At 41.8% G+C, this 15377-nt stretch overlaps 1 protein-coding gene across 1 annotated transcript in view; it reads left to right on the top strand.

The window, feature by feature from the left end:
- Positions 1–315: 315 nt before the first annotated feature.
- The window catches only part of ZYG11A (zyg-11 family member A, cell cycle regulator), an 84953-nt gene continuing 69891 nt past the window's right edge, over positions 316–15377 (top strand). The window contains 1 exon segment of the mRNA XM_004774444.3: positions 316–542. Within this exon segment, the coding sequence (XP_004774501.2) occupies positions 453–542 (90 nt within the window). The 5' untranslated portion in view covers positions 316–452.

Here is a 15377-nt window from a genome sequence, read left to right on the forward strand (position 1 = left end):
ATCTTTAAGGTGTGGGTTTGAGGGAATTTGGTCTCTGAGGGGTGAGTAGGAATGGGGTGAGTTGCACAGAAGAATAAGGCTGCTTTCGGAGGCGAAGCGGTGCCCCAAAGGAGACTGTTGGGCCCTGATAGGGTGGGGTAGTGGTCGACTGTGGCGGGGCGGGGGGTTGGTGGGGGCGTATAGGAGAGGGGAGAGCCCATCCTGGGGGCGGGGTCTGCGGCGGTCCGGCCTCCGCGGGAGGGGACGAGGCTGCAGCGGGCGCGTGCGCGCCGCCTCGCCGGGCGTTTCAAAACTTTTGCGGCGGGGACGGAGCGGCGTGAGGGCTGCGTGCGCTGCCTGGGAGCCGGCGCTGCACAAGCGGCCTCCCGATTGGAGACGCCTCGTCCTCTCGCGGGATCCGGGTCCCGGCTCGACACCCGCTCTCTCCTGACGTCCCACCGACGGGGGTCGCCATGGTTCACTTCTTGCACCCGGGCCTCTCCCCCCGGACTCTCGTCCCGCCTGACGCTCAGAAGGATGCGCTGGGTTGCTGCGTGGTGCAGGTGAGCACGAGGGCGCGGACGCGGACCTCGGCGGGACGCCACGCTCGTCAGGGAGTCGTCGGGGGCTGTGCGGAGGCACTTGCTTGTTTGTTCGGCCGACGCGGGGGTAGAGCCGAAAGGGTTGAGCCTCGGCTGGGCTCCGGTCGTCGCTGGGGAAGTGCTTGCTGGAAGGGAGTTTTCTCCCCGGGGCGTCTCAGCCTCAGGGCAGAGCGCACTGACCTCGCGCCGCAGCCCGGAGGCGCGGGCGGGGCAAGTGCCGCCCCCTGGGTCACTTTGGGAAGGAGGGAGTCCTCTCCTCGAGCTTCCGACTCATGCCGGTGTCTACGGTAACCGGTATTTTGCAAGGTAGGATGAATTTGGACGGAAGCTCCGGTCATGGCACTAGGCTTGGCTGACAGTAGACGGTGGCGCTTATTACTGTCAAAATGGAGCTAAATGCCCCAAATCTCGACCGTACTGCCACGTGCGTTGTGGCCGTGGTGCCCCACAGAGGGTGTGACCCAGCAGTCCCTACTACACCAGGTCTTGGAACTGGCAACTCGAACTGGACGTCCCTCCTGAGCCCGGCGAGGGGGGCAGTGAAACCCCAAGACTGAAATGCCTTCATTTCATGTGTTCTCCCCCCACCCCAGCAGAATTCCTATTAAACCAAACTTGTCAAAATGCAGACCAAAAGAGTGTGTTTGCTGCTTACCGAGTAGTTTGGTTATCTCCCGTCTTTTGTAAGCATCGATAGTCTCCGTTTTACTGGTGTGTAGGGAAGTTGAGAACTCTGAAAGTTAGTTTATTTACTCAAAAACCTGAACCTGACGTGAGGTGTTCTGAAGTCAGATTCCACATTCTACAAGGCCTCAAGGGCCACTCTCTTAGAATTCAAAATCTGGTGAAGGCTCTAGTGAACCTAAAATTCGGAGGGAAGGAAGTATTCACTGAGATGGTATTTTGCATACAACGCCTTGTCGGAAGGCTTTTGTGCCCTGCAAAGATCTGGTCTGTGCTCCTGTACTCCTTTGGACTCACTTTTAAAAATTAATTAATTAATTAATTAACTAATTAATTTTTAAAAGATTTTATTTATGTATTTGACAGAGAGAGACACAGCGAGAGAGGGAACACAAGCAGGGGGAGTGGGAGAGGGAGAACCAGGCTTCCCGCCTAGCAGGGAGCCCAGTGTGGGGCTGGGATCCCAGGACTCCCGGATCTTGACCCAAGCTGAGGCAGACGCTTAACGACTGAGCCACCCAGGCGCCCCTGGACTCACTTTTAAATGCTGTTGTATGATTTGTAAATTTGTTTATAGCTGATGGAAAACTGGGTTTTTAAGTATGCGTTAACAGTATCTTAAGCACATTTTTTGTTGCCGCTGACTGGGATTAAAACAGATTTCCTTAGAAAAGTGATCAACCCATTTTCTGTTTGGTTACATAGTGTACTGTATACGTTCGCTTTATAATATTTTATTTTTAATTAATTTAAAAATTAATACAATGCACGAATACATTTTTGCTTATGATATCTATTTCTCCGTTTGTGTATGTTGCCTTTACACGTTGTAGTTTTTTGTTTGTTTGTTTGTTTTTTATTTTATTTACTTATTTGACAGAGGGAGAGATCACAAGCAGGCAGAGAGGCAGAGAGAGGGGAGGGGGGAAGCAGGCTCCCTGCTGAGCAGAGAGCCCGATGCGGGGCTCGATTCCAGGACCCCGAGATCATAACCTGAGCCGAAGGCAGAGGTTTAACCCACTGAGCCACCCAGGAGCCCCAGTGTTTCTTTTTTTTTTTTTTTTAAAGATTTTATTTATTTATTTGACAGAGAAAGATCACAAGTAGGCAGAGAGGCAGACAGAGAGAGAGAGGAGGAAGCAGCCTCCCTGCTGAGCAGAGAGCCCAACGCTGGACTCAATCCCACGATCCTGAGATCATGACTTGAGCCGAAGGCAGCGGCTTAACCCACTGAGCCACCCAGGCGCCCTACAGGATGTAGTTTTTGATGTAAAGATCTTTTCACATGTTTTGTTAAATTGATCCCTATTTTTGATGTTGTAAATATTTTTTTTAAATTTTTTTAAATTTTATTTATTTTTTTTGACAGAGACAGATCACAAGTAGGCAGAGAGGCAGGCAGAGAGAGGAGGAAGCAGGCTCCCTGCCGAGCAGAGAGCCGGATGCAGGAGTCGATCCCAGGACCCAGAGATCATGACCTGAGCCGAAGGCAGAGGCTTTAACCCACTGAGCCACCCAGGCGCTCGATGTTGTAAATATTTTTAAGATTTTATTTATTTATTTGACAGACAGAGATCACAAGTAGGCAGAGAGGCAGGCAGAGGAGAGAGAGAGAGGGAAGCAGGCTCCCTGCTGAGCAGAGATCCTGGCATCCAACTGAGCCACCCAGGGCTTGTTTATTTCCTTTTTCTAAATTGCATTTTCTAGGACCTTTGTAGAATGTTGAAGTGGTGTGAGTAGACCTCTTTGTATTCTAGATCTTTCACCTTTAATTATGATACTGGCTGTAGGTTTTTACATAGTTGCCCTTTATCAAATTAAGGAAGTTTTCTTCTATTCTTAGTTTGTCAGGAGTATTTTTTAAGTTATGAATGTGTGGGTAGCTCAGTGGGTTAAGCCTCTGCCTTCAGCTTAGGTCCTGAGCTCCGGGGTCCTGGGATCGAGCTCCAGGTTGGGCTCTCTGCTCAGGATAAGGGGAGTCTCCCTATCTCTCTCTGCCTGCCTCTCTGCCTACTTGTGATCTCTGTCTGTAAAATAAATAAATAAAAATCTTAAAAAAAAGTTATGAATGTGTGTTGAATTTTGTCAGATGCGTCAGCATTTAAGACCATGTTTTTGTTGTTTATTCTGTTAATGTAGTGGCTTTTATTGTGAATTTAACTTTACATTCTAGGAATAATCCCCACCTGGTCATGATGTATTATTATTTTTATGTATCACAGGATTTTATTTGCTGATATTTAGTTAAGTATTTTTAGTCTGTGTTTATGAGGAAAATTGCTCTCCAGAAATACCTAGTTTTAGTGTCAGGATAGTCTTCAAAAAATGAATTGGAAAATGTTCCCTATTCAAATTCTTTTTCCTAGTCAATTTTTTTAGCTTGTGGAGCTTGGGTATCATTTCTTCTTCTTTTATTTATTTATTTGACACAGAGAGAGAGATCACAAGTAGGCAGGGAGGCAGGCAGAGAGAGGGGTAAGCAGGCTTCCTGCTGAGCAAAGAGCCCGATGCAGGATTCCATCCCAGGACCCCGAGATCATGACCCGAGCCAAGGCAGAGGCTCAACCAGCTAAGTCCCCCAGGTGCACCCCCCCATTTATTTCTTTTATGTAAACTCTGTCCCCAGTATGGGGCTTGAACTCATAATCCCGAGGTTGTTTCTTCCTTCAGTGTTTAATAGAACTCACCATTGAAGCCATTGAGCCTTGAATTTCTTTGGGAGAGCAATTAATATACTTTATATTTATATACTTTATATTTATATATATAAATACACTTTATATTTATAAAGGGGTCCATTTATCAAGAAGTAAGTGCCTTTAGGAATGTTATGTCTAACAGATTGTCAGTTTTTATAGTTTGTTATTACAGTAATTTCTGTATTTCATCTGAATTACCAAATTTTTTAGCAAAATTGTTTGTACAGTTCTTTTATTTTCCTTTTAATGCTTACAGGATCTGTAATGACATTCAGTCTTTGTTCCTGGTATTGGTGTTTTTTCTCTTTTCTTTCTCTTACTTTCCCCTATACTTAGGGATTTTGTGATATTAGTCTTTTTAAAGAACTGACTTTTGGCTTTGACTTATATCCATTGTACATCTGTTTTCTCTTATTTCTGCTCTTATCTTTATATTTTCTTATGTTTACTCTGGGTTTAACCTACTCTCTTTTTTATCTTTTTTTTTCTTTTTTATCTCTTTAAGGTGGGAACTTAGGCATGAATTTTACATGTTTCTTTTTATAACAGAAACATTTAGAGCTATACATTTCCTCTAACATGACTTTGACTAATATCCTTAAATTCTGATATGTTGTTCAAAATATTTTCTGATTTCCATTATGAGATCTTATGTGAGCCATGGGATATTTAGAAATGTATTGCTTCAGGGACGCCTGGGTGGCTCAGTGGGTTAAGCCGCTGCCTTTGGCTCTGGTCATGATCTCAGGGTCCCAGGATCGGGTCCCGCATCGGGCTCTCTGCTTGGCAGGGAGCCTGCTTCCTCCTCTCTCTCTCTGCCTGCCTCTCTGTCTACTTGTGATCTCTGTCTGTCAAATAAACAAATAAAATCTTTAAAAAGAAAAGAAAAGAAAAGAAATGTATTGCTTCATTACCAAGTAGTTGGGGATATTTCACTTTTTTTTTCATTAACTTCTAACGTAATTGTCAGAGAACATACTCTTATAATTTTAATCCATTTATATTTATTGACATTTGTTTTATGGCTCAAATATGATCTATCCTGGTGCATGTTCATGTGCACTTAAGGAATATATGTTGTACATTTTGGATATAATATTCTATGAATGTCATGGCAAGTTGGTTGTTAATATTAATTTTCTATATTATTCATTTTCCAACTACTTGTTTTTTATCAGTTGCTGAAAAATGGGTGTTCATCCATTGTAATTGTGGATTTTTCTTTTTATTCTTTCAGTTTTTGCTTCATGAATTTTAAAGTTGTTAGTAAGTGCATATACATTTAGGAATTACATCTTCTAGATGAATTGATCCTTTTATTTTTATGATTTCTGGTAATATTCTTGCCCTGAGCCTTCTTCTTTTGATGCTAATATAGTTAACTCCATTTTCCTTATGATTAGTGTTTAACAATTTTGTATTATTTATGTTTAAAGCACATCTCTTATAAACAAAGTTCTTTTTTATACCGTCTGACCATGTGTGCCTTTTAAATTAGAGTGTAATTATTCAGGATTGTTGGGTTTAAGACTACTGTGTTGCTGTTTGTGTTCTATTTGTCCTGTTTGTTTTGTTCCTTCCCTGACTTTTTTTTTTCCTTAAGATTTTTTAATTATTTGCAAGCTGGGGAGTGGCTGGCAGAGGGAAAGCAGGCACCTGCTGAGTAAGGAACCTGATGGGGGATTGCATCTCAGGACCCTGGGCCAAAGGCAGACGTGTAACAACTTAACCTACTGAGCCACCAAGGCGTCCCCTTCCCTGACTTTTGAATTGAACATTTTTAAAGTTTCATTTTACCTCTTTTACTGACTTACAGTTCTGTTTCTCTTCTATTCTTTCCCTTAATCGTTTTTTTTTCTTTTTCCCTTCCCTTAGTCTTTAATGGTCACTCAAAAATAACAGGTTTTTGTTTTGTTTTGTTTTAATATTTTCTTTTTTTTTAAAAAAAAGATGTTATTTATTTGTTGAGAGAGCAGGCACAAGCAGGGGAAGTGGTAGGCAAAGGGAGAAGCAGGCTCCCTGCAGGGCAAGGAGCGTGGCTTGGGACTTGAGTTGAGGACTCTGGGATAATGACCTGTGCTGAAGACAGATATGTAACCAACTGAGCCACCCAGGGGTCCTGTTTGTTTTTTTAAAGGTGGCAGTTTTTATTTATGAAAATATTTTATTTGTTTATTTGACAGAGATCACAAGTAGGCAGAGGCAGGCAGAGAGAGAGGAAGGGAAGCAGGCTCCCCACTGAGCAGAGAGCCTGATATGGGGGTTGATCCTAGGACCCTGGAATCATGACCTGAGCCGAAGGAAGAGGCTTTAACCCACTGAGCCACCCAGGCGCCCTGAAATGTAGCTGATTTCTGTGCATTGATTTTATATCCTGCCACTTTGCCACATGTGGGCTTAATCCCAGTCCTCTGGGATCATGACCAGAACCAAAAGCAGACACTTAACGTGTGAGCCACCCAGGTGCCCCTAAGATTCCATTTTCTTAAGCTACACACTAATGAAACTTGCAAAATGTAAAACAGTACTTTTGTTATCACTAAACTTTAAAAAAATTGCTTTTGAAAGTGTCCTTTAAAATTTTTCTTTTTTTTTTTTTAAACTGTTCTTAAAAAGGGTGGGGAGGCACCTGCGTGTCTTAATCCATTAAGCATCTGACTCTTGATTTCAGCTCAGGTCTTGATCTCAGGGTCTTGGGATCAAGCCCTGTGTCAAGCTCTGTGCTCTGCTAGGAGTATGCTCGAGATTCTCTTCTCTCTCTGCCCCTCCCCCTGCTTGCGTGCATACATGCTCGCTCACTCTCTCAGATAAATAAATCTTTAAAAAGCATGCTTCGGGGGGCACCTGGGTGGCTCAGGGGGTTAAGCCGCTGCCTTCGGCTCAGATCATGATCTCAGGGTCCTGGGATAGAGCCCCGCATCGGGCTCTCTGCTCAGCAGGGAGCCTGCTTCCTCCTCTCTCTCTGCCTGCCTCTCTGCCTACTTGTAATCTCTCTCTGTCAAATAAATAAATAAAATCTTTAAAAAAAAAAAAAAAGCATACTTCGGGACGCCTGGGTGGCTCAGTTGGTTGGACGACTGCCTTCCACTCAGGTCATGATCCCGGAGTCCCGTGATCGGGTCAGGCTCCCAGCTCCATGGGGAGTCTGCTTCGCTCTCTGACCTTCTCCTCATTCATGCTCTCTCTCACAGTCTCTCTCTCAAATAAATAAATAAAATCTTAAAAAAAAATAAATAAAAAGCATACTTCATTGGGGCACCTGGGTGACTAATTTGGTTAAGTGTCCAACTCTGGGTCTCAGCTCAGGTTGCTGTCTCAGGGTCGTGGGTTCAAGCCTTGTGTTGGGCTCCAGACATACTTAAAAAAGTTAATTCGTTGTCTCCTGGCTAGTCTTGCATCTGAAGAAAGTTTAGTGGTCATACTTCTAAAAAAAGAACTGTGTTGGGGTGCCTGGGTGCTCAGTGGGTTGGGCCTCTGCCTTCGGCCCAGGTCATGATCTCAGGGTCCTGGGATCAAGCCCCGCATTGGGCTCTCTCTCAGTAGGAAACCTGCTTCCCCCTCTCTCTCTGCCTGCTGCTCTGCCTACTTGTGATCTCTCTCGGTCAAATAAATAGATAAAGTCTTTTAAAAATAAATAAATATATAAATAAAATTAAAAAAGAACTGTGCCACAATCCACGCCTCAACCTTCCGTGTTAGGGTTTTCCTTTTTATTAGTGGTTTTTAGACATTTGCCATATTGTGGGGTCTTTTGTTTATTTCATTTTGGGTCCATTTTGCTTCTGGGATCAGTGGGTTAATATTTTGTATCTAATGACATATTTTGACTTTTTAAGGAAAGCCATCACATTTGTTTAAATTGTTCTTTGTACCTAGTGAATTAACCGTGATACAGTAAATAGTCAACAAAAACAACTGCACAGATTCCAAGTATAGGATGTTGTCCATGTTGACCGTTATTTAAAAAAAAAAAAAAATTCCCCCTCCATCTCTTGTCTTTTGAAGTTTCAGTCACACATTTATATTAGACTGCTTAAGATGATGACTTGGGGCTTTATGCTTCCTTTTTTTTTTTCTCCTTGCCAACAGTTTCCTCTTTCAGTGTAGAACTACCTTCCAACTTCACTGATGTCTGATTTTGTAGTGTCTAATCTGTTAATCTCATCTGATGTGTTATTTATTTTAGGCATTATATTTTTCGACTCTAGAAGTTGCATTGGGTCTTTTTCAGATCTGCCATTTCTCTGTTGAGATTCCATACTCATTACGTTCATGTTCTCCTTTATATCCATGAATTATAATACCTGTTTTAAAGTCCTTGTCTTTATATCTTTTTAAGATGTTATTTTTTAGTAATCTCAAACTCATGACCCTGAGATCAAGAGTCACATTCTCTCCTGACTGAGCAAGTCAGTGCCCCTTAAAGTCCTTGTCTTTAAAACATGTTAAATATGGGTGGCTTAGTCAGTTAATTGCCCAACTCTTGATTTTGACTCAGGTTATGATCTCAGGATCAAAAGATTGAGCCCTGCATCAGGCTCTGTGCTTAGCACTATCTGCTTGTCCCTCTCCCTCTGCTCTTCCCTCTGCTTATTCATGCTCTCGCTCTTATAAATAAATATAATCTTAATAAATAAAACATGTTTATTAGGAGAGTTACATGGTATAGTTCATATTTTAGAAATAATGAGTCTAGACTCTAGGTAGAGGTAGATTGGAAAAGAATTAGGAGCAGAAGTAGAGAAATTAATTTATAATTTCTCAGTATTCTAGGTTAGATGTGGTAGTAACTTGGATTAGAAATTGGTAGTATGGGGCGCCTGTGTGGCTCAGTGGGTTAAAGCCTCTGCCTTCGGCTCAGGTCATGATCTCAGGGTCCTGGGATCGAGCCCCGCATCGGGCTCTCTGCTCAGCAGGGAGCCTGCTTCCTCCTCTCTCTGCCTGCCTCTCTGCCTGCTTGTGATCTCTGTCTGTGAAAGAAATAAATAATCTTAAAAAAATAATTGGTAGTATAGCTAGAAAGAAAGGGACAGACTAGAAATTTATTTGGGAGTCTTAACAGTCATATGCACAGCAGGAAATAGATGACACACTCAGAATAGGGATAATTCAATGAGAATTTAACTAAAGGACTACTTCCGAAGATAGTAGGGTGAGTTATGGAAATAAGCACAGTAAAGTATTACTCCATGTTCACTGAGTAACTGCTGCCATCCTTGGGCTCAGGAGTGTCTTAGTCTTCAGGCAGCCATAACAAAAACACCATAGCCCAAGTGACTTATTAACAACAGAAATTTATTTCTCATAGTTTTGGAGGCTAGGAAGTCCAACTTCAAGTCCATATCTGCTGGCAGATTTGGTGTTTGGTGGGAACTCACTTCTTCTTCTTTTTTTTTTTTTTTTAAGATTTTTACTTATTTATTTATTTGACAGAGAAAGATCACAAGTAGGCAGAGAGGCAGGCAGAGAGAGAGAGAGGGAAGCAGGCTCCCTGCTGAGCGGAGAACCCGTTGCGGGACTCGATCCCAGGACCCTGAGATCATGACCTGAGCCGAAGGCAGCGGCTTAACCCACTGAGTCACCCAGGTGCCCTGGGAACTCACTTCTTGTTCATAGATGCTTCTGCTATGTTCTTACATGGCAGAAAGGGGAAGGGAGCCCTCTGGAGTCTCTTTTATAAGGGCACTAATTCCATTCATGAGGGCTCATGACCTAATCACTTCCCAAAGGCTTCTATCTCCAGTTATCATCAAATTGGGGTTAGATTTCAAAGTACGAATTTTTTTAAATTAATTTTTTATTAACATATAATGTATTATTAGCCCCAGGGGTACAGATCTGTGAATCGCTAGGTTTACACACATCACAGCACTAAACATAGCACATACCCTCCCCAATGTCTATAACCCAACCACCCTCTCCCTATCCCCTCCCCCCAGCAACCCTCAGCCTGTTTTGTAAGATTAAGGATCTCTTATGGTTTGTCTCCCTCCTGATCCCATCTTGTTTCATTTATTCTTTTCCTACCTCCCAAACCCCCCATGTTGCTTTTCCACTTCCTCATATCAGGAAGATCATATGATAGTCATCTTTCTCCGATTGACTTTTTTTGCTAAGCATGATACCCTCTAATTCCATTCACGTTGTCACAAATGGTAAGATTTCATTTCTTTTGATGGCTGCATAGTATTCCATTATACATATATACCCCATCTTCTTTATCCATTCATCTGTTGATGGACATCTAGGTTCTTTCCATAGTTTGGCTATTGTGGACATTGCTGCTATAAACATTCGGGTGCACGTGCCCCTTCGGATCACTACATTTGTATCTTTAGGGTAAATACCCAGTAGTGCAATTGCTGGGGCATAGGGTAGTTCTATTTTCAACTTCTTGGATCATAGGGTAGCTCTATTTTCACCTTTTTGAAATCTGTTTTCCAGAGTGTTTGCACCAGCTTGCATTCCCATCAGCAGTGTAGGAGGGTTCCCCTTTCTCCACTTCCTCGCCAGCATCTGTCATTTCCTGACTTGTTAATTTTAGCCATTCTGACTGGTGTGAGGTGGTATCTCGTTGTACCTTCCATACCTTCCATATAAAGCACTGTCATGTGAAACAAAAGAAATAGAAAAAGGTGGTATTTGTTCTCCCCAATTCTGTTTAGATGTTCTACTCTTTATCATATTATGTTATTAATCTTGATAAATCCTGTTTCAGTACTATTCCATTCCCCAATATGTCTGTATAAAGGAGTGGTTAAAAATAATCATTTGAGATTACAGGTACTTCTCTTTTAGTTATTTATGTTTGTCCTCTTCATAATTCCAAAACAAATTTGAGATATCTTCATAGTCTACTTTTATTTTATTTTTTATTTTTTTAAGATTTTACTTATTTATTTGACAGAGAGAGAGAGGTCACAAGTAGTCATAGAGGCAGGCAGAAACAGAGAGAGGGGGAAGCAGGCTCCCCGCTGAGCAGAGAGCCCGAAGCGGGCCTTGATCCCAGGATCCTGAGATCATGACCTGAGCTGAAGGCAGAGGCTTCAACCCCTGAGCCACCCAGGCGCCCCATAGTCTACTTTTAGAAAGAACGAAACAACAGCAACAAATCCATTATCATCAAAGTTGCAAAATAGATAAATTAGAAAATTATTCACTTTCTGACAAAAAAGTCCCCAAGCTTTTCTTTTTAAGGTGCAGTAATGCAAGGTCACCCAGATAGCAATTCATATAGAAAGGTAGATTGGTAATGAAGTAATTAATTTATTTGAGAGAGAGAGTGGGCAAGAGCAGCGGATGAAGGACAGAGGGAGAAGCAGACTCCTCACTGAGCAGGGAGCCCAGTGCAGGGCCCAGTGCAGAACTCCAGGATCATGACCTAAGTGGAAGGCAGCCACTTAGCAGACTGAGCCATCCAGGCACCTCCAAAATGAAATAATTTATGAAGATACATATATGTAACTTTTTTGCAACTTGGTCTGTTGCCAAAAGTAAAGTGTCTTTGAATACTTCTTCCTTTTTGTTTGGTACATATTGTAAACTCTGGAACCTTGACATTATTTTTATTGTTTATTCTTTTAACATGCTCATTTAGCCTTTGCTATCCTAGTGAAAGGTTGTTGATGACCTGTTGGTGGGTTGGAATTTGTTTTCAAGAGATGGTATTTGAGCATAGTTCCAGTTCCAGTGATGCTTTATGACAGCTGATAAATAGAATTAACCACAATATACAGTTAATGATCTTAAATTGGTATATCTTGTAGAAGCACTGTTAAAAATTCTCTACTGTCTGTATTTCAGGAAATTAAAAGTAGCGTTTTTGAGTGCAAATTTTTCTTGTTAGTTTCTGTCCATCTGAGACAGAAGACAGAATACAGCTAGCCATTGTTAGTTTATTTGAAAACATGCTATTTTTAGCACACTAATTTCTAGAAAAAGGGGAAATGTGATTAAAATTAGATTGATCCAGATTGCAATGTGAGCTTTTATTACTTGATTCTCTTAACTTGGAAGATTTAGAATTTGTTTTAAGAAAGGGTTTGGCAGGGGTGCCTGGGTGGCTCAGTGGGTTGAAGCCTCTGCCTTCGGCTCAGGTCATGATCCCAGAGCTCTTTGCTCAGCAGGGAGCCTGCTTCCCTTCCTCTTTCTCTTTGCCCGCCTCTCTGCCTTCTTGTGATCTCTGCCTTTTAAATAAATAAAAATAAAATAAAATAAAATAGAAAGAAAGGGGTTGGCAAATGATGCTTTATAAAGGAAATGGTCTTGTTTCCTGTGTGCTCTTAATGCATTGTGGAGATCAAAACTCTAATGCCATATGAATTGAAATGCCAAAGGTAGAGCTGCAGCATGGTGGTTGGACTACTTGGTTATTATTTGATTCAGCATTTTAATATATTTTCTAAATTATTAGCCATGGCAACAGTTCAAGAGGTTCTCTTTTTTTTTTTTTTTAATTTTTTTTTTAAAAGGTTTTATTTATTTATTTGACAGACAGAGATCACAAGTAGGCAGAGAGGCAGGCAGAGAGAGAGAGAGAGGAGGAAGCAGGCTCCCTGCAGAGCAGAGAGCCCGATGTGGGGCTCGATCCCAGGACCCTGGGATCAAGACCTGAGCTGAAGGCAGAGGCTTTAACCCACTGAGCCACCCAGGCGCCCCAAGAGGTTCTTTTTTTTAAGGTTTTATTTATTTATTTGAAGAGAGGACAGAGGGAGAATGAGTGGAAGCAGCAGACTCCCCGCGGAGCAGAGAGCCTGACATAGGGCTTGATCCCAGGATCCTGAGATCATGACTTGAGCCAAAGGCAGGTGCCTAACCGACTGAGCCACCCAAGCTCCCCATTTTTTATTAAGTGGGTTTGAGGGGCACCTGGGTGGCTTAGTTGATTCAGCATCTGCCTTTGGCTTGGGTCATGACCTCAGGGTCCTGCTCAGCATGGAGCCTGCTTCTCCCTCTCCCTCTATCCCTCCCTCCGTCCCTTCCCCTGCTTGTGCTCTCTCTCTCTCTCTCTCAAATAAATAAATAATCTTAAATAAATAAATAAAGTGGGGTCCATGCTTGGTGTGGAGCCCAAAGTGAGGCTTGAACTTATAGCCCTGAGATCAAGACTTGAGTGGAGACCAAGAGTCAGATGCTTGACTGACTGAACCAGGTGCCCCTAAAAGGTTCCTAATACAAAATTACAGTAAATATCTGACAAGTAAATATCTGCCATTGTTGATCAAAAATTAAAACCTGGGGGCACCTGAGTGGCTCAGTGGGTTAAGCCTCTGCCTTCACCTCAGGTCGTGATCTCAGGGTCCTGGGATTGAGCTTTGTTTTTGCGTCAGGCTCCCTGCTCAGCAGGGAGTCTGCTTCTCTGCCTCTCTCTCCCAGTCATGCTTGCTCTCTCTCTCAAATAAATAAATAAAAATCTTTTAAAAAGTTAAAACCTAAGCAAACAAACAAAAACTAACAGTAAAGATTAAACAGCTAAATAGGTTTGATGCCATTTTATTGAGCAGTAAAAGACTGGGGAAGGTTTAGTTTTCTACATGGTGAATTTGAAGTATTTGTGACAGTTAAGTAGACATGTCAGGGAGGCAACTGAGTATCTAAGTCTAGCTTAACGAGAGATAGGACCTGGAGTTAATCTGGAATTCATTGGGTTTATAGATTAATATCTATCTATTTTTAAGCAAAGTCTATTCCAACATGGGGCTCAAACTCATGACCCCAAGAGTTGCATGTTCCACTGACTGAGCCAGCCAGGTGCCCCTATAGATTAATATTTAGAGTCATGTAATCAGTAGTCAAATACAGAGGTAGAGGCATTAGTCATTAGTGGTCTTGGTGGCAGGTGGAAACCTAATAGAGTGATTTGAAGAACGAATTTTATATGTTTGTTTATGTATATGTTTCTCTAGAACATATACTGATTTATAAAATAAAAACCAGTAGCAGAATACTATAGTATAATTCTGTTTACATGAAATTCACAAACATGGAGAACTAACAGTATTCAAGATAATGATTGCCTTGGAGTGCCTGGGTGGCTCAGTGGGCTTAAGCCTCTGCCTTAGGCTTAGGTCATGATCCCAGGGTCCTGCATCAGGCTCTCTGCTCAGCAGGGAGCCTGCTTCCCCCTCTCTCTCTGCCTGCTTCTCTGCCTACTGTGATCTCTGTCAAATAAATAAAAAGAATCTTTAAAAAAAAAGATAATGATTGCCTCTGGGTGAAGGGATGGGAAATAATATCAGGGAGGGACACAGTAAGGGACTCCAGACATATTGGTATATTCAGTTTAGGCTATGGAGTAAATAAAAGAGTATTTAAAAGTAGATCTGTATTGTTTTATATCTTAATATATTTTTATATTTGGGGCGCCTGGGTGGCTCAGTGGGTTAAAGCCTCTGCCTTCAGCTCAGGTCATGGTCCCAGGGTCCTGGGATCGAGCCCCGCATCGGGCTCTCTCTGCTCAGGGGGGAGCCTGCTTCCTCCTCTCTCTCTCTCTCTCTCTCTCTGCCTGCCTCTCTGCCTACTTGTGATCTCTGTCTATCAAATAAATAAATAAAATCTAAAAAAAAAATCCTATTGTAAGATATAATTTCAGCTTTATTAAAACAAAGTCCTTCAACACACTGATAACTGAGATAAATCTTTACTTTTGGGGGCGTGGTACCAGGGACCTCCGTCTGTAGCCAGCCTCTATTCTGATATTGACAGCGGGAACCACACATGATGTAATAGGCACTAATATTTTTTGAGCGCCCAGATTTCTTAGGAAAATTTCCTGAATAAAAATAACATTCTTTTTTTAAAAAGCACACTTTATAGTTGATAGAAATAATAAGGATGTGGGGATTAATTTTAAAAATGCTGAATCAAGTGTTTGTATCATAATGCCAGGAAATTGTCTCTCCCTTTGTTTTAACTCTGAATAAAGTTGCAAGATTTTATCACTTAAAAAAAAAAAAAAACAACAACTCTGGGACAGAACACAGATTGGGGACTATCTACAAAAGGACATAGGGAATTTTGGGGTCATAGAACTGCTCTCTATCTTTATTATGGTGGTGGTACATGACTGCATTTATTAAAATTTATAGAACTAAGGATACAACAAAAAGTAATTTTTTTTTTTTTTTTTTGCTATGTGTGATTTACACCTCAGTTAAAAAACAAAAACAAAAATGTATAGGAAGAAAGTGATTACAGTAGTCCCTCCTTATCTGAGGTTTCACTTTCTCTGGTTTTACTTACTAGAAAGCAGCTCTGGTCCAGAAGCAGGTGATCTTCCTCCTGTTGTATTGTCAGAAGGTAGTGTCGTTTATCTAACTACATCTCATCACATAGGCATTTTATCAATTTTATATCATCACAGGTAGGGTACGTTGTAGTATAATCAGATATTTTGAGAGAGACTACATTCATG

This window comes from Mustela putorius, unplaced genomic scaffold (assembly GCF_011764305.1).
Source record: "Mustela putorius furo isolate JIRA1106 unplaced genomic scaffold, ASM1176430v1.1 tig00003853_pilon_pilon_pilon, whole genome shotgun sequence".
Lineage (NCBI taxonomy): Eukaryota > Metazoa > Chordata > Mammalia > Carnivora > Mustelidae > Mustela > Mustela putorius.